The 19,506-nt window shown below is 46.1% G+C and overlaps 3 protein-coding genes, 1 long non-coding RNA gene and 1 pseudogene across 4 annotated transcripts; 3 read left to right on the top strand and 2 right to left on the bottom strand.

Moving 5' to 3' along the window:
- The first annotated feature begins 18 nt into the window (after positions 1-18).
- LOC101775055 (serine/threonine-protein phosphatase PP-X isozyme 2) lies at positions 19-5,922 on the top strand. The gene is made up of 8 exons (XM_004956415.3): positions 19-327; positions 1,762-1,914; positions 3,570-3,632; positions 3,725-3,810; positions 3,906-3,981; positions 4,056-4,324; positions 5,129-5,207; positions 5,293-5,922. Exons 1-8 carry the CDS (start codon positions 181-183, stop codon positions 5,341-5,343), a joined length of 924 nt encoding a protein of 307 aa, XP_004956472.1. The 5' UTR covers positions 19-180; the 3' UTR covers positions 5,344-5,922.
- On the top strand, positions 334-1,029 carry LOC111256342. The gene is made up of 2 exons (XR_002676455.1): positions 334-463; positions 541-1,029. It is a non-coding gene; the product is annotated as an uncharacterized LOC111256342 (long non-coding RNA).
- Positions 5,923-6,860: 938 nt separating the features above from the next.
- LOC101775461 lies at positions 6,861-9,090 on the top strand. Its single transcript, XM_004956416.3, has 2 exons — positions 6,861-7,268; positions 8,577-9,090. The coding sequence occupies exons 1-2, from the start codon at positions 6,993-6,995 to the stop codon at positions 8,751-8,753; spliced, it is 453 nt and encodes a 150-aa protein (XP_004956473.1). The 5' UTR covers positions 6,861-6,992; the 3' UTR covers positions 8,754-9,090.
- A 101-nt stretch (positions 9,091-9,191) lies between these two features.
- On the bottom strand, positions 9,192-10,166 carry LOC101775873 (annotated as a pseudogene).
- A 322-nt stretch (positions 10,167-10,488) lies between these two features.
- LOC101776279 (protein GrpE-like) lies at positions 10,489-19,013 on the bottom strand. The gene is given in 7 exon segments (XM_022824108.1): positions 10,489-11,305; positions 15,105-15,233; positions 15,373-15,540; positions 15,630-15,820; positions 15,914-15,965; positions 15,967-16,077; positions 18,701-19,013. Coding segments are annotated over 7 exon segments (927 nt in total). The 5' UTR covers positions 18,854-19,013; the 3' UTR covers positions 10,489-11,182.
- Positions 19,014-19,506: the final 493 nt, after the last annotated feature.

The following is a 19,506-nucleotide window of genomic DNA, read 5'->3' as shown; positions in this document are numbered from 1 at the left end:
CCCCCCCCCCCCCCCCCCCCCCCCCCCTGCCTCCGCCGCCTCCTCCTCCTCCTAACCCTAGAATCTTCGAGAAGCACCCGGCGAGGAGCCCGCTGCCGCGGCGCTTCCGGAAGCTTCTGGAGGGAGGAGAGAGATAGGGGGAGTGGGGACGGCCCCGCAGCGGTGGCAGCGGAGGCGGAGATGGGGGCGTCGGATCTGGACCGGCAGATCGAGCAGCTGAAGCGGTGCGAGCCGCTCACGGAGGCGGAGGTCAAGGCGCTCTGCCTCAAGGCCATGGAGATCCTCGTCGAGGAGAGCAACGTCCAGCGCGTTGACGCCCCCGTCACCGTACGTGCCGCGCCCTCCTTCCCCTGCCCCTTCCTCCCTCCCCGCCTCGATTCGGTCTCCGCATCGATTTGGTGCGGGAGGTTTGTGCCACCGATGTGATTCGCAAGGGTGATGTGAGACCGAGCGTGCAGATTTGGTAGGTAGTTGGGCTCCTGCTTGCGATTGTAATAGGCACCTCGCTGGATTGCGACTCAAGGTTTGTTTTGGCGACAGGATGATATCAGATAGATATGTTGCTTGGTGCAGCTGATATTGGCGAAATGGTTGTTATGCTTTCTCTGGTTGCTCGAGAAAGATGCCGTGATGTGAACGCTTGTAGTAGTCATGCAGCTTACACTTATCCTCACTTCACATGGAGGTTGTTGCCGCATCGTTCTTTTAAGCTGATGTGTTGTGTGGGGTTTCATTAGTGATTGTGTGCGTCTTCATAAAAGAAAAAGATTGCGTGTAACTTCATATAAGAAAAGGATTCTGTTTATCTTCATAAAAGAAAAGGATTGCGTGTATTGTGCTGCAGGCGACAACATGATTTTGGGTAGGTACTGTCGACGTGCATAGAAAATCATGTGTTTAATTTGTGGCTATGCTTCAGAAAGTAATGCTAGTTGAAGGGTGTAAATCTCTGTTTTGCCGATTTGCCGATATATTAATGTGCTTATTCTATTGGGTGTATAAGTGAAATCCCCCAGGTTTTGCTATTCATTTGGGTTTAACTTCAATGCTAGTTCGTTCCTAGCATGTATTTATGTCAGTTATGTTCTAATGATGCAAACATCAATGATCAGCTTAGTTTCATGGATTATATTGGCACTTGGCAAACAACAATTTTTTGATTTAGTTCATTTTGTTCCAAAGCAGCCTTCACTTTCCTAGAATAAAATAGCAGGAGTGACGCTCTTTTCATCTAGGTAAAAAGCACCCCAAGAAACAGTTTTCACATTTTTTTGTTCTTCCTTCCACTATTAAGTTGTAAATTCTCCTGATAAATATTTGTTACAACCACTTTTTGATACTTATCCCCATTTTATGTTAAGCCATTCTACCTTGATGCATTTGTTAGATGTATGCCAAATAGTTAGATCATACTGTATTTAGGATGCATGATGAGGTTCCACACATGGTACCATCAATTATGGACCTATGGCAGTTAAATGAGTTTTACTGTATGAAGAAAAAAACTAGGTTGTGGAATGGTAAAATGGTTCGCTATGTTTGACAAACTTAAAAAACTGGAACAGCTTGATATTGTGTCCTTCTGGCTATAAATTGTTGATTTCACTCCATATATTTGATTCATTGTGTATTTTCATTAATTTCTAATGAACAACACTAGGTCAAATATGTGTTGTAAAAATGTCTGCTTTTATTTTTGGGTTGGTATTCCTACATGTATTCGGTCTGATTGCTATAAGTTATATTTACATTTGCAACCAGATTTGTGGAGACATCCATGGACAATTCTATGACATGAAAGAGCTGTTCAAGGTTGGAGGTGATTGCCCAAAGACAAACTATCTGTTCCTTGGGGATTTTGTTGACCGAGGATTTTATTCTGTTGAAACATTTTTGCTTCTTTTGGCTTTAAAGGTAAATTATTTTGCTATCTCTAGAACTTGTGTCATAAATATTATTTGTTTGTGTTTTATTGCTAGGCTTCATTTTGACACTGGGATGGCTTTTGGAAAGAGCTTTTTTGTTAAAACTTTTGTACAGGCAGCTTCTGGCTTGCAGCCCAGACAATCCAAATTAGCCTTCTGGACAAGCTCTTATTGATGGTTAGCTTCCAGTCATGGTGTGTGCATGTATCAATTTCATGAAACTAACAATGGACCAGACAACAGACCATGAACTAATTTCTCTGAGTGATACGTATAAAATTGAAACATAGGAGTGATAAAGCGTGTGTATGTGAGATTATGGCCTATTGCAATTATTTCTAGCTAGGTTTGGGGTGGCTGGGATTGGCTCATTGGGAAAATGCTATGGTAATGATGTGCAATCCAAATAATAGATGGCAGCAATTTGAAAAGCCTGTGAATTTTTGTTGTCTCAAGTTATCTTGACCGACCTCTATATTCTGGATATAAATTTTAACATCCTCATAAGTTCCTCCTGTCTGAAGATAATTGTTTATCAATTATCAACCCTTGAAATGGTCTCTCATAGGATTTGGACATGTGTTCAAAATGTCAAGCTTGATTGCTTTGTTAGGATGTGGTTCAGCTGGTCCATAGCTATATATCAAACACTGGCACCAGAACAATTTGGTTCTTTCAACAGATTGTGGGTGATAAGACTTGAATTATATCACATTGATCTTGTTATGCTGTTTTCAACTTTAAGCCAACAATTTTCAGAATGATCTTAAGAAAGGATTGTAAAAGCCTGAGATGATTATAATAAAGTTATTAGCTCAAGCTTATTTTCATACTGAAACAAATCAAATATTTTTAAAATGGCAAGTACCACTAAGCTTGAAGTAAAACATATTCTTATGGTGTCAAAATACTAGGAAAAATCCTAAATAGAAGGATATCATGGGCAGGTGTGCAGCCCTGTGTCAGCTATATATATGTGAGAAAACGATGAGAACTAGTGTGGCCACATCGACCAAAAACTACTTGTGTTGCCTTGTGCTTGTATGTGAGTCCACCATAGGGAAAAACTAATGTGTGAACACTAAATAGAGGGAGTTATTTCCAACAATGAGCCTTGTTAGAATGGCCGTTTTGGTCTGATGCCATTCCTCTCATGGCACTCCTTGTTCATGACCACACCGAGTAATACCGGAAAAGACTGTCGTGCAGTTGGTCTGTATTTACTATCCTCATTATGGAGGGTAGATATTGATAATCTTCAAGGTACCTAGCATGCTTAGCAATTATGTTCTGCTTCCAACTGTACTTGTTCTTTATGGTTTATCAGAACAACTGTGCCATATTACCTTGAAAAAGGCTGCATTTGTCAGCTTAACATGACATCTTACTGGATGAGAGAAATGATTATCAAATGGATGCACTATAAGTATAAAAAGAGAGAGGTCAAGATACACTTGTTATTTTGCTTTGAGGAGTTATGCCTCCATCAAGCGTTTTTCATTCATTTATATCTGTTGCATGCATCCAGATTTCTGAATTTTATATCAAGCAGTATCTAATTTTTTTTTCCTGTAGCATAGCAAGACCAAATCTTTACCCCTATTTAATTTGTGCTCCTAATTGGTTTGATTAAAATATCTTCAGGTTAGGTATCCCGACCGTATAACTTTAATACGAGGAAACCATGAGAGCAGGCAGATCACACAGGTGTGGGTTACTTTTAGCAGGGTATTTTATTGTCCTGTCATGAAAGAGCATCTCCTTTTTTCTTTCCCTCTGAGCTCATTCATTTGCTGCAGGTTTATGGATTTTATGATGAGTGCCTTCGCAAATATGGCTCAGTCAATGTCTGGAGATATTGCACAGATATATTCGACTATTTAAGGCAATCTTCTTTGGATACTTATTTTAATCCAAGTAATACCATCATGCACTGAATTACCTATGAGATCTGATGGCAGGTCTATCTGTTCTTTCCAGTTTGTCTGCACTTATCGAAAACAAAATCTTTAGTGTCCATGGAGGCCTTTCTCCTGCTATCACAACACTGGATCAGGTAAGTTATTATCTTGGTGTTGTTTCTGTCTGTATGTGTCATTTTTCAAAATGTTTTAACCTGTGCTCTATCAGATAAGAGTAATAGATCGCAAGCAAGAAGTACCTCATGATGGGGCCATGTGTGACCTTCTATGGTCTGATCCAGAGGATGCTGTAGATGGTTGGGGATTGAGTCCTCGAGGTGCAGGATTCCTCTTTGGTGGAAATGTAGTTTCATCATTTAACCACTCAAACAATATAGATTATATTTGCCGTGCGCATCAGCTTGTCATGGAAGGGTATAAATGGATGTTCAACAACAAGATTGTAACTGTATGGTCTGCTCCTAATTACTGCTACAGGTACTTCAAATTCAAGGTTTAAAAATTTTCTTTTGAAGTTGTCAATGAATCTTTAAATTGTGCTGTTGATAAAAATCTAATGTCCTGATGGTTTACATAAACTATAGGTTATTGGTTATTACCAAAAATCTGTTTGAATATAGACTATCTCTGGACTCTGAGGGATGGGAAGGATCTGTGACTTACTGTATATGTTTTGGTGACATAAGCTGTTAAACATTCACCCACCAATTAAATCTGCCAACTCATTTGAGGCTGAGCTGTTTGTTGTTTCTGCTGCCTCCATGGTTTTGTTTTATATTAAAAAATAGCTGAAAATTGTATGTCGTCAAGTTTTGGAAGATGATATACATATACCTATAGTGCCTGCTGAGTTTTAATATTTCTACTGCGCAGTTCTTCTAGTTGCCCATATGCTCACCATATTAGGATTTTGGAGGCCACTTGAACCTAGGGAACTGTTTGAATGGGAGGACTTGAATCTTGATCCTTAAGATTTAGTTTGAATTTGAACTTAGCCTGAAAATATCCTAGAGCAACCCTACTTGTATGTTACCTTGGGTGTTGTTTGCTACTGAACTTCATCTTTTTTTCTGTTTCTCATCTTCTTTGTCAGCTTGTAATGATGCGTAAATATATACTACCTCTGTTCTCTAATATACGACGTTTAGGACAAGCTAGCTACCTCATTTTTAACCTAATTAGCTTGTCCTAAATGTCATATATTCAAGAATGGAGGGAGTTTTCTTTTTTTGTTATTGACATCGCAGATTCCTTACCTTACAAAAAATTACCTTCTTGTAGGTGTGGCAATGTTGCTGCAATCCTAGAGCTGGATGAGAACCTTAATAAACAGTTCCGTGTATTTGAAGCTGCACCACATGTTTGTATTCTCCACCTTTGATATGTCATACCTCTATTGAATAACTTATCCTTTAGCATCTAATTTTCCCATACTTGTCCTTTAGGAATCAAGAGGCGTTCCTTCTAAGAGGCCTGCACCAGATTACTTTCTGTGATGCTGCACATTGAACGCCCGAACTTGCTGCCTAATTTGTGCTTACTGGCACTGGCAGGCAAGCTCAGCGGAAGATGTCCCATGTTGTAAGAGCTCAGGCCTCACGGGAGTCCTGCCAGGAGGTGCTTTTTCAGGATGTGTAAATCTAGTGTCGCGTTCTCCTTTCAGGCCTATGATTTGTAAGAGAGCTGATGTTGGCATTCAGTTTTTCACAGAATAGCTCCCATTTGAGCTCGAGAAACATGTGTCAATGAAGGGGTTTCGTGGGGTGTTGTGCACTGGTACATGATGTAAAATTTTTGTCGCGGTGCCTTCGTCCTAAGAAAACCAAGGTAGAGAGTGATTTGCAGATGGTGTGCCTGAATATCCTGCTTTGTTGCGCTGGAACATGTAGGAAATTTTGTAGCTGACATTCGTAAACTTTTAGTAGGAAAGCATGTGGTCCAGTACCGTTTGCGTCTAGCACTAACTTGCCTGAAATATTCGCATGTAATGATTGTAATGTAAGTTGCTCAAGCAGCTTTTCTAATATGGCTAGCTGTAAATTTACTAACCGCATTTGATACTGTGTTGTGCCTTCTTTTTTCTTTCTGCTGTACTTGTGCGATTATGCAGTTTGCCTCACTTCCCCTGCCTTCTTTCTTCTGCTGTTCTTGTGCGATTATGCAGTTTGCCTCACTTGTTGACAGAAATTGGTCGTGTGACGTTGATGCTGGTAGGAATAATGTATCGTGATGATTTTATTTGGAATTCGAGGACAGATCTGGCAGATTTATTTACAGTGCACTGAATGATTTCATGTGACTCAGCTGGTTGGTCCACTTTCAGACTGTTCACGCAAATCTCGTCTGAATAAGTAAATTAGTGGTGGTACTAGACGTGAGTTGAAGCCAGTAGTATTCTGATTATCTGATATATAGGGTCCATTCTGCCCTACTTCATCGTCAATGTAAAGATGATACTAGATTTATTGTGAAACTATCATAACATATATTTTTTATTTAAAATAAAATTAATTTTAAAGATATTGTCGATCAAAGATAAAAGATGGTTTGCTTGATCATCTGTCACTTTTGGGACTATGGGGTCTGCATGAAACCATTCATATAAACTTTCAGAACATTTTTTTATTTTAACCTAGGTTATTTTTTCCGGGCACAATATTTTTTTCATTTTTATTACAGTTGAATATTTTTTCTCCAAGCAACATTTTTTGCAAATATGACGGATGAGCCGTTTTGACTTTTCTATTATGCATCTAGATATAGATATAAGGTATATCTAGATGCATAACAAAGTTTATGAATCTAAAAATTCCAAAACGACCTATAATTTAGGATGGAGGGAGCGGTAACTTCCCCATAGCAGATTAGCAGTTCAGTTCAGTTAGTAGTTTCATTCCTGATAAAAAATACTAAAAAATTGATAATAACATAAACAAGTTTAGGCCCACCTGTCAATGTCATATAAGTACTCCGTATGTTCCATTAAAATATCTTATATTCGCTTGTTGTTCCCCCGTGTCGACGGCTCGCCACCTCTCCCCACCCCCGCTCCACTCCCACTCCCACTCCCACCCCGCCTCGCCGGAGGCCGGAGCACGCCGCCGCGCGCGAGCCTGCGCCTGCGCTTGCCGCACACGGGCGGAAGATGGACACCGTGGCTCCCCGCCTGAGCCGCTCGTCGACACGGTACGGGCCCGTCAGCAGCAGCGCCGCCTCCTTCAGCGGGCCCGTCCGGAAGTGGCGCAAGGCCTGGGTGCCCCTCGCCGGCGCCGGCGCCGCCGGGCCCGGGGGAGGGGCTTCACGGGGTGACAACAAGGTGGTGCTGTTTAGGTGGACGCCGGTGAACGGCGGCGCGGGAGGAGGGGGAGTCGCCGACCGCGGCATGGAGCCGGCGGCCGGCGGCAGGCGGCGCTACGTCCCGGTGAGGCTTACTGGCTTCAGAGATTGGGTTCGTTTGGGTTGTATGCTTGCTTGTTGTGCTCGAGTGGATTCGATTTGATGCGGAGATTTGAGAACTTGGATGCTTATGGTTGGATTGGGGAGTACAGATTGTGCGAGCAAACGTAGGATTAACGGGTAATGTGGATTCGTATGGATGGATTTGAGTCTTAATCCATCCAGTAGCATTTCGTGGATGGGGATTGTACCTATTGCTTGGGACCAGTTAGGATTTAGCGCACTTTTAGTCAAGGTTGGGTTGGGTTAAGGGGTTAGGGTTTAACTAGTTCATTTGTGGAATTGTGGTGTGTGCTAGCTTTACCTTCCGGTTAGAAGCTGTGCAGTTCTGTGGTACACGAATTGTGGGATTGTAAATGTTTGGGAGAAATTTAGTCAAATGTGTTCAGATCAGGTTGGTATTGTTCATGGCTTTGTTCGTTCTACCACATATTCAAATTGCAGTGAGACTGAGAATGAGGATTTATCCACATATGGTAAGTGATGGCCTTCCTCGTGGATTCTATTTGCTTTGTACCGTAATCAGTCGTCTGTAATCTTAGCTCAGGATTGTTCCAGATACTGGTCAGTGTGAGTGATGATCGGAATAAGTCAACTGAGTTGCTCGTGTTCATCTTTCTTTGGATTCTACACAATGTGTGCATTGAGAAGAGATCAGATTCTAGTCTCAAATGTGAATTAGAAAAGAAGGCAAGTCTTGTTTGAGAATATGGTTAATGATGCAGATTTATAGTCTTCTGATTCTTAGCCATCTAACGGCAAGCAAAAATAAAATTAATGATGTTCCTGTTGATGAAACATTCTCCTTTACTTGATTATGCCATTGATTTGCAATAGGCAGGCTCCAAATGTCTGCATATCCCTCCCACTTCCCTTTAAATTTCATCCAGAGCCAAGCAATTGATCTTCTCTCCATGTGTGTGAACACTCGACAATCGTAGTGTTTAGTGATATTTGTTGGTTGGCTGAGCAGGGGCGGAGCTATGCTCTACTAAATTATTGGCAAAGACTACTAGTGAACATTTGCTTGCTGAAAGTCTTGAATTGAATATTTGCTTGCTGAAAGTCTTGAATTGGCATCATCCAGAAAACTCCTGTGTATCCCATACTTTTTGGATCTCTCATAAGAATTTCTCTTTGTTAAAGCCAGTAAGGGTAAAAGGATGTAGCTGTCTCTCATTCTGATAAGTTGTACAGTCTGTTAAGGCTCGTCATGTAAACAGCTTTTCTCTAAGAAACCTGCAAAACTTATATATGCATCTTTGTATTTCAGGCTGCAGGGGAGGCGCAAAACACTAGCAAAAAGGGCACCAGCAGCGAGCTCAACTTGAACCTTGACCTGGAAGACCCCGATGATGACACCGATGCTGATATGAGCACGGATGAGCCACGCGACGTAGAAGATAGCAACCCGCGTCCAGAAAGCCGGTTGAAGCGGAAAGCATTTTAGCCCCGTGGCCACCTATAGAGATGTGGATTGGAGCACCAGCTTTGTCTTCCACCGGAACCTTCCGCCCACGAAGCGGATTTCGTGTACCATAATCTAAGCATGTAACTTGTACCAGTCAGCCCGTCCCCTTATGCCTATTCAAGTATTCAGTGTAGAGTGTTGTGTATCTTCGATGATCTGCCCATGTTCACATGCTATAATTGGTCTGTTCGGTTATCACTTGTCAGTTGCCACTCCTGTAAGAAGATAGCCGTGAACTTTTCATGTTGGTGTGTACTGCTAGACGTAGCAACATCTTAATGTGCAGAATCCCAGATGTTTGAACGGTGTGTCTGAAGATGAGCGATGAGAGTTTTTTCATTCTTTGCCGTGCATTCAATTATTTTGCTTTTCGAGGGATGCGGCCGATATTATGCCGGTATACAGCAGAGCCCGACTGCCCGAGCATGATCAGCTCGTGGTGGTAAACTTGTAGGAAGCGTAGGAGAGGCTCCCGGTCCAGCTGTGGTGGATCAGCTCCGCCCTCACGGCGCCGCCGTTGGCGTTGGCGGCGCCCAGCGCGACGTGCAGCTGGTAGAGGTGCTCCGTCGCCATGTCAGCGCCGTCTCCTCGCACCGCCTCACGTCGTCGTACCTGCCGCCCAGCAGCGCGCCATGGAGCCAGGCGTCGAACTCCGCCGCCGCGAGCGGGGGGTGCCCCTCTGGCGCAGGTTGTGCGTGGCGCTGCCGGAGCCGAGGACGAGGACGCCCTCCTCCCGCAGGGGCGCCAGCGCGCGGCCCACGACGTGGTGGTGCGCTTCGTCGCGGCCGGGCTGCACGTAGAGCTGGCACACCGGGATGTCCGCCGCCGGGTACATGAGCATCAGCGGCACCCACGCGCCGTGGTCCTCCTCCACGGGACCCAACCCGGCTTGCTCCAGGAGAACCTTGGTCCTCTTGGCTAACTCCGGGGCGCCGGGGGCAGGGTACTTGAGCTGGATACACAAGGGTTAATTGTTCTTTTTTCTTTGGGATGCGATGGCGATGCCAATGGAATCGCGATGAGTGAAGAGATGCATTGGATGGGAGCCGCCTGGGTGGTGGAGGAGAGGCGCGCGGGCCTATCTGAGCGTAGCGTACCTGGTACATGGGCGCCGGGAAGCCGTAGAAGTCGTGGATGGTGCCGTTGCTGCCGCGGACGACGCTCACCGCCGGCGCGGCCGTCTCCCAGTGCGCCGACACCACCAGGATGGGGATGGCGCGCGGTCGGGCCTCTTCGTCGCCGCGGCCGGCGGCCACGATCCGAAGAAGGCCCTCGCCGGGATGGTGTCGTCGACGGCGAGCATGGGCGAGCCGCGGTGCGACAGGAAGTAAGTGTCCATGGTTGGTTGGTTGATTTGGGACTTTGGGTCTTGCCGTAGCCTCTCGCCGTTGGCGTGACAAATAGTATGATTTTTAAATCATGCATGCATGATTGATGGCCCGTAACAGGAACGAGCTCAGAAGCTTTTAAAACTGCTTATAGCCTAGCCGCCCATCGGCGTGATCGCTCCGGCCGGAGTACAGTAACAAATCAAAGTTTTCTTGTCACCTCAGTACTACGGGTAGGTAGATCAAAAGGAAACAACAAATGTCTCCACCAAAACGCAAAATGGATTCCACTCCAAACAAGAGGCCGCAGCAGCCTGCCTGTCGTACTGTCTCCGGTGACTAGTGCAAACTACCGTACGGTCAAAACTGTCCTGTGTTGATGCGTCTTGAACTCTAAACACAAACTGAGGAAAGAGAGTTTCAAGTTGGTGATTGGGTGTATATGAAGTTGCAGCCATATGCTCAGATTGTGTAAATAGAAGAACAAACAAAAAACTCAGCTACAAGTTCTTTGAGCCATTCTTAATCCTCCAAAGAATAGGCCAGGTGGCATACAAATTCCAACTTCCAGATACTAGCAGGATCCATCCAGTGGTACACGTATCTCAGCTCAAAAAAGCAATACCCCCTGACACAGTGGTAAGCTCATATGAGGATCTAAACTGTGTTACTGCTGTTACTACTCTTGTTCCTGCACAGGTACTGGACATACGTCTGCACAAGGTGGGCAACAAGGCGGTGCCATATGGACCGGTTAAGTGGGACTCGCTGCCTACGAAAAAGGTGACCTGGGAGAACTTACATCTACTGCACGGTGAGTTTCCTGCGATGTCTGCAACTGTGTGAAGATCTTCAGCAAAATGGAGGTGGCGAAATTCTGGAAGCACTCCAGGATGAGCGCTTGCTTAAGGGGAGGGGGATTTCATAACCCCGTACTGGGCCTGAGGCCATGTAATTGTGTGGGTGGGTCGGTGTGCGTATGGGCCGAGCCTGTGTAAGCAAATATGCACCGTGTGCCAGTGAGCAAGGAGACATGAAAGAATAATGAAACGGATCCGAATCCCTATACCGGCAGGTAACTTAATCCCCGGCTGTTTTCTGCTCAGGCTGGTCTGCCTCTTCGGTTTCAGCTGCGGTTGCGCCTCCCTCTGCGACACCGACTTCTGCAGGACGCAGGACGCGATCATGTAACATGTAGCCCACCTGAAATGAACAATGTGTCACTGATGTCGCTTGTTGTGAGGACAATGTTGGCAATTCACAAGATATAGCCAATTTTAAAATGAAATTTTAGTGTAAGCAATATAGGATAGTAATATGTATCAGAATGCAGCGGTGGAACCACTTGCTGAGACTCTACATGGTAAGAACACCGTACAAGTTAACTTCAGACTCATTTGCCTCGCTGAGATACAAATATGTTGTTACTAAGAGACAGATTCAGTTACTAGGATAGTATTCATTCATTGTGATCAAAGGAGCACAATCAACTGCTCAGTTTCAACAAACCACTCTAGCCTAAAGGCAAAAGCTGTGGAATCTATTGTAACAGAATTACTTAAGTCCTGCCAACTCCACAATATTATGCTCCAACTCTAAACTCCAGCTGGAGCTAGCTCTGAGTGGACTTGGAGCTATCAAGATGGGGGTGTTTGGCTAGGAGTGTACCTCCAGCTCCAAAAAAGAGAACTTTTAGGATGATTTGTCATTGTTACCCCTAACTCATGGCCCCACATGTCATCCTCTCATGAAATAATGGGCTTGGCTCATTGCAATTTCAGAAATTCCAAATAAATCTCAAAGGCCCATGTGGGCATTAGCAAGTGGTTGGAGTGGTGCAAACCTTTAGTCCCACATTACTAGTGGAGGAGAAGGATGGCATACATAAATATGGTGGTTGTCTCCACTCCTCTGAGCTATGTGTGTGGGAGAGAAGGAAAGCTCCACACGCGCGCTCGCTCGCCAAGCCTCGCCGGGCATGCGACACCTACGTGAATGGTCTACCGAAATCCGGCCTTCAGCCTTGCGGTGGTGCGGTTTCCTTTTATCGTTTTATTTTTTGGTTACTTGGCCTTCAAGTCAGCAAGATATATGGAAGCCTAATCGGTTTAGATCACGATCGCGACGTGAGATCGTGGGTTCTCCTATATATACGACCCATCAGCCTCTACCGAATAGACATCTAATCGATCTCGGGTTTTTGCCTCTTCTCGCTGCTACGCCACCACCATAGTCAACTCTATCTCGAGCGCTAGCGTGCACCGACGAACGGGAGAGTAGGTCTCCGGAACCTCTCGCTCTTGTGATCCTGCACCGGGAGAGGGCAAATAAGGTTTTTGGAAAGCGCTCCGCGTGACTGCTCAGAGTCTTCGCCATGGCTCGTCTTTCGTCCAAGTCCGGCATTGCGGCGTGCCATCATCTTCGACGTCGTTTGCTGCGCTCCCCCCGCAACACCATTGTCGTTCCATCAGCACCTCTTGTCATTACAGCTGAGTACATACACCGTGATTTGATCTGCTATTTCAGCATGCTTTCTGAGATTATGTTGGTGTGCTTGATATTGCCTAGTATGTTAGAGATTTACACGCTAGGTTTTGTTCTTGTCATGATAAATCTAGTTCGGAATTTACTATTATGGTTGTCTAATTTTCCAACATCCTCTCCCACCTTACCTTCCTCCATAGAATGACTCACGCGGGGTGGGGAAGTGAAGCTCCGGTGGCGAACCGGTCTGCCGGGGTGCTAGGCGGTGGCCAGCAGCGGTGCCCTTGCGCCCTTCCTGGCGAGTCGCGACAGGGGGAGGAGTCTGCGTCCACGCCATCCCTTTCCCACGAGGATTCGGGAACATATCCAGTGTTGCCTTTACTTGAGGCCCGCGTCGCTCCCCCCGGGCGACACGGGCCGCCACTTCCAACTCTCCCCTGCCTCTCGAGCTCTCCTCACCCCCATCGGAGGGGGTCACCGGAAGCCCGCGCAGCCCCAGAGAATGGCGGCGATGGGGCAAACTGGCCCGCGCGGGGCCTGTACGCAGGGCGGGATGGCGCAGGGTGGCGGTTGCCGGGTGGCGCGCCGGGGTGGCAGCGGCCTGGATCCGGCCCCATCCTGGGCGGATCTGGCTCCCCCGCCCTCGGATCCACCACCCTAGCCCTATTCTGGCAAGTGCCCGGTGGTGTGGAGGAAACCGGCCGCAAGCGCCCGCGCTGTGGAAGCTCTTGGCTGCCCTGGTGCCAGATGCACGGAGAAGGGGCTACGGGCGAGCGGCGCGGCATGCGGCGGCAAGACGGCGTGAGCGGGCAGTGGCGGAAGGGGAACAAGTGGTGGCGGCGGTTGGCGATGGCAATGGCGATGGCGAGGAGCTGCAGGCCGGGTGCCCCCCTCCCCCTGAGCAGGTGGCGGCGGTGGTTGCGGCCATGGAGGCCTTCCTAGCGTCGGCAGGAGGAGGCCGCAGCCGGCGGGAGCCGAATGTGTTGCTGCTCGGCAGAGGTGAGGAACGAGGGCGGCGATGGCGGGGAGCTGCAAGCCGGGTGCCCCCTCCCTCCCCCCCCCCCTCCCGAGCAGGTGGCGGCGGCGGTTGCGGCCATGGTGGCCTTCCTAGCACCAGCGAGGAGGAGGTCGCGGCCGGCGGGAGCCGAGGAGCCGAATGTGCTGCTGCTCGGTAGAGGCGAGCAACAGGGGTGGCAATGGCGGGGAGCTGTAGGCCGACTGCCCCTCCCAACCCCTCTCTGTTGGCTGCGCCAGCTTCTGCCGGCGGGAGGATCAGACAACTGGCTACGTGGCGGCATTCTTCGGCTCCTTAGCACCCGGCGGTCCCCGTGCTCCTGGTGGCGGCGCTGTTTTCTAGGGAGGGAACGGGGTGTAGGCGAAAGCCTTGTGCCTGCTTGCGGGTCAATAACAGCGACGCCCTCGGGCACCGCTTCCCTTCTTCAAGGCGTCATTCATTCCCCCCTTTTCCCTCCCTTACAGTGAGCTTCCGGGTGAAAGCCTTGACCATGTTGGTCGGACGACGACGGCGCCAGTGGCGTCGCCCCCTCCCTTGAGGCGTCATCTTGGAAGCTCAACGGGTTCTTGCTTAGGTCGTCCACCTCATCCGGGTTGCTTAGGTCGTCGTCGTCTGGCGAATGCTTTGCCGCCCCCTCTTCTTTGGCAGATGCTTTGCCGCCGTCGTTGGTTGGCTGCTTCGGGCGGATGCTTTGCTGCCGTCGTTGGTTGTGTCGGGCGGATGTTTTGCCGCCGTTGTTGGTTGCTTTGGGCGGATGCTTTGCCTCTATAGTTGTACTGGTTGGGTGGATGTGTTGCTACCATTGTTCAAACTGTGTGTGTGCCCGATTGGCCCGCGTTGTAACGTTTCTAAACATTATTCCTTCTTAATATAAAGATACGCAGCTCTCCTGCGTATTCACAAAAAAGACAGGGGGAGGAGTCGGGGACGGGAGGAGAAGCGAACTGGAGACAGGGAGGATGCATCAGGAGGAGAAGAAAAGAATACAACAACCGGTATGTTTGTGTAACCGATGGTAGAGGTGGGTAATTATCTCCGAACTCCACGAGTAGGTTCATATCTGAGAGTTTTGGAGTTGCAAATGAGGTGCTCCACCAAAATAAACTGGGGCTCCAAAAACTCCATGGAGCTGGGCTGCTCCAAAAAATGGTAGAGTTGGCCTGTTTGGCTAGCTCCACTCAATTCTGCCTGGAGTTTGGAGTTGGAACCATGCCAAACAGGACCTTAGTAGCACAAAACAAATTGCCAAGCTACAACATAACGCAAAAACCAAGCAGGGCTGTATACAAGTTGGCGGCAGATATATTCCAGTTTCCACTTTCCAGCTATGGTTGCAGTACAATTTGTAGGACCATATGTTCATATCAAAACAAACCACAAGGATATGAATGAATGAATCCACACAAGTCAACAGTTGGTACGCAAACAAGCATAGATCAAGACAACATGCTTGGATTTCCTAGAATATGTTGACAAATAGATAGTAAATTTATGACGGCATACCTTTACAACAGAAGCAACAGTTCCTGGTGGCTTCGAAGGATCAGGGATTTGGAAAATTGCACAATGCCGGCTAGGATCAAACTTCTCATTTATTGGATCGAACTTTTCAACTCCAAACTTCTTGAGAACCTGTTCAGATTTGAGGGCAGATTTTCACACTAGGGAATCTTGTTACACAATCCAAATTAAGGAAAACATTGGAAGGAAAAAGTGTCCCTGTAAAGGATAAAGTCTTTTTTTGGCAGTCAAAGGGAAGCCACAAGATTACCTCTGCTAGTTGCTTGTCAGTCATGTCTACACCCTCCAGAAGTGTTTTCAGTAGTGGCACAGCTCCAGCAAAATCTTTAGAGGTATCTATTTTCGAGAAGCTTTCCTTGACAACAGATGACGCTCTAGCCAAATTGTCAGCAACATCTAACAAGCTCTTAGAGAAGTTCTGCATGCACAATTGTGACAGATGCTATAAGCAATAGCTAATTCAGAACATTTCATGGAAATACATGTCAAAACATGATGGAAACAGACCTGTACTGCATATTTTTTGGAGTTTTCAGATTCACGCTTTGTCCGAGCCATGATATTTTCCATTTCTTCATAGCTGTGCAAAACCTTATCCTTCATATCTTTGATTTCATCATCCTTGGACTTCAACAATCCTTCCTTCTCATGAACTAGCTTCACAAGATCATCTTTTGACAGATCAAGATCTTTGATACCTGTATCAGAAAATGCAGTTCATTTAGTACCCCCCACTTCCTAATATAGATTGGGACTTCAGTCTTACAGACCTTGTTCTGATGCCATCTCACTTCCAGATGAAATACTGTCTTCATTGGATCCATCTGAGGTGCTTTCATGGTCCCTTTGGTTCCTTAACTTCCTTGTCACTTTGTTGGGGCGAAACAGATGAGAACCCAAACCTTTGAAAAATGCTGGTCGAGTATCTTGAATGATGATTCAAGATATACGGAACCTGGTAGTAAAGAAAGCAAGAAACATCTATAATAAGAGAACACATAGCATGAGCACATAGCACTACTTTTTGGTTATCCATGTTTCCCTAAACAGTTCCTCAACAAAGTGTACTAAATGAATTTAAAATAATAGTAAGACTGGTCTTTGAATGATAGTTTTTACAACATCAGATTACTACTAGAATTCCAGTACCAGTAGTTCAACTGGTTTCCAGGAAGATTGTGGGTAAGAACACATGCATCATCAGTACTCCATAATTTCCAAGAAAATAAAGAAAAGCGAATGAGCATCCATTTCCTGGTTGCCAATTACTGGTTTGAACAGTCAACATACAATCCTTATGATTCAGCTCAACACTCGATGTATTTTCCCACTTGTATGCATGGTGGAAGTAGAGTTTGTAAATGATAGGAAAAATAATACATGTACCATAATCAGCCCTGTTGAAGCTTTATGCCATCTTAACTAAGTGTCAGGGGAAAGTAAAATGGCAGTTTACTGCAGAACTCCACTATGTTGTTATTAAAAAGACACCCTCCTTTCTTTTACATGAACATCCTAGGGAGCAATTTTATATTTTATAAACAAATTATGCAATTTCTCTATGATAAGAGGAAGCTAGGTGGAGCACAACCATATGTTCCTAAATTTCCTACACCATATTTCAAGTATGCTCAATGGTCAGTTCCTTTTTTGCTCATTTGACATTAAGACTAAATAGTGAGGTAGTTCAAGGGAGAACAATTCAGGTAGTAGAACTTAAAAGAGCATGTGGTGATCACGGGGTTTTGGTTTTGTAACGTGTTTTTCAAGTCTAAATTTCCATTTGCAGAGGAATATAGGGAGTATTCTATCGTTCCTTTTGAGGTTTCCTTCTTCGACAATGATGTGACAGAAATAGAATAACATAGAGAAATGATTTTAAAATTACATTTACAGAATACCCAAACTTCAAGAGACAAATGCTATATGACAATTGATTTTTAAACTGTTGATCACGGCATGGCTACCTATCCTCTATGTCACAGATAGGAGCAACACTACACAAATTCTGAGGTACAACTACAAAAGAATCAACATTAATGAAACATTTACATAGACATTCAACAGATATGATCACCTATTCACTTTATTATTCTTAAACAAAAATGTCATCAAAATTAACATGTGAAGTTACCGAAGGATGCTGCCAAGCTCAAGTGTACATTACTAGCTGGCTAAATCCTAAGAAGCTGCTATGGAGCAATCCCAGTTAGCTCATAGAATGTCACTCTACCAATAGTTTGCTTCCCTTCCATGTTTTAACAGTATAAATTGGACACCTACCATAAAACAAGAAATTTAAATAAATAGGTTTTGTGCACTTAAATCCTCGATTACAAATGTGAGGAACATAGAACAATCCAACCAACACATCCTCAGTTAGTATACATAATACACTTATTGCGCATGAATGGCAATCTCACCATCACCAACAACAAAGCCTTTTATTCACAAGCTTGTAGCACCCATGGCCACCGGCGGACCACCATCGACGTGAGCAGAGACACGGTGGATATCGGTGGGGAGGGCAAAGTACCCTGAACCCCTTGAACAAGTGTTCTATTTCTTTTTCCAGATGATAACCAGCAGTTTAGGATCGGGTACAGCATAAGCCCGTCTCCTTCCGGTTACAGACACTGACCGATCAGTCCCACACGACAGCGTTACATAAAATGTAAATATCAAAGCAAAAGCGTATTCCTAACTCCCGTCTTCTGTTCGTCGACAGACTCCTTCGTCAGTTCATGACATCTCCCTCCCCCCTTTTGAGCTTGCTGGTCCTCCAGCAAGTTGCTCAGGAAAGCGCTTCTGCACGACGTACCAGTCCTCCCATGTCGCCGCGTCCGCCAGCAGATGAGTCCATTTGATGAGAGCTTGAGGGAATGCTCTGATACCACTGTAGCACCCGTGGCCGCCGGCGGACCGCCGTCGACGTGAGTAGAGACACGGTGGATATCGGTGGGGAGGGCAGAGTACACTGAACCCCTTGAACGAGTGTTCTATTTCTTTTTCTAGATGATAAACATCAGTTTAGGATCGGGTACAGTATAAGCCCGTCTCCTTCCGGTTACAGACACCGACTGACCGGTCCCACACGACAACGTTACATAAAATGTAAACATCAAAGCAAAAGCGTATTCCTAACTCCCGTCTTCTGTTCGTTGACAGACTCCTTCATCAGTTCATGACATCGCTAATTGGGGTAAACTAGAGATCAAACCCAATGAGAGCCAGCAAGAAAATAAGTACACTGTGATTACAAATTAGTGCCTGAAATGCTACCAGCAACAAGAACACTAAAACAAAGGAGTGGAGGAGTTCTCCACAGGTACATTGGCAGCATCACCCAGATCAATTGTTTTTATGCCACGCCACATTCCAATACCATCCTAATCTACCAAATAACACATAAAAATAGAACCTTTAGATCGACTGGCTAACCCTGGATGCAAAATCCTCACAGTAGAAGCAAGGAATAGCATCAACACCCCAGAACTACTCGCCACGCCAGTCGGCAGTAGCCCCCTGATTCACCAAACAAACAACCGAAGAGGCGGTGTAGAAATGACAAATCTCACCCTGAGCGAAGAGAAGGAAGCAGTGAACGGCTCTGCGGCGGCCGCCGCCGCCACACCGAAGCGCGCCACCCCCGTGCGCCGCGCCGCGGTGGACGCCGCCACCGCGACGACGCACTGCCTGGACACGCGCGCGAGGAGGCGCGAGGCCAGCATCCCTGCGCCGCCCGGGATCAAATCGAGGAGCGCGGCGAACCTTCCGCCGGAACCAGGAGATGAGAGCAGCAGAGGGAGGGAGGGAGGGAGAGCGGAAGCGAGAGAGCAGTCGGGGAAAAGAATGGAGGATTTACGCGAAAATTACCGGAATACCCATGGTACATAGGAGTAGGGTGCTGCAGTTGCAAGGGGGTGCTTATGTCTTTTGGCGCCGGAGGTTTAGTGCGTCGGCTTGTCGCGCAAGAAGGGTTTAAGGCCTCGATGAAACCGGCTGATCTAGCTTACTAGTTTTTTAGGACATCCCGCTGCTCCCTCCGTTCCAAAATATTGTTTGTTTTGATTTTTTGAAATATATAACTTTAGATATATGCATCTAGATATATATTTATATTTAGAAAAAATAAAACGAATAGTAATTTGGAATGGAAGAAGCACAGCTAGTCATCGAACAACGGGTTGTAGCTTTTTCTTTTTTCCACCACACTTGTTGAAATATCATGCTCGGGCAACTGTCGCCGTCAGAGATTGTTCTTGTTGTTGTTGTTGTAAAATTGAAGTGGACAACAACAAAGTAACTTAGCTACTTAGATTTCTTGTGTTGGCAAGTTAAGAGTAGTGTCGACTCAAATACCATTCTTATGCATTCAGTTGAG

This window comes from Setaria italica, chromosome II, assembly GCF_000263155.2.
Source record: "Setaria italica strain Yugu1 chromosome II, Setaria_italica_v2.0, whole genome shotgun sequence".
NCBI lineage: Eukaryota > Viridiplantae > Streptophyta > Magnoliopsida > Poales > Poaceae > Setaria > Setaria italica.
The sequence above is the reverse complement of the archived record's forward strand: the minus strand, read 5'-3'. Positions and strand labels throughout refer to the sequence as shown.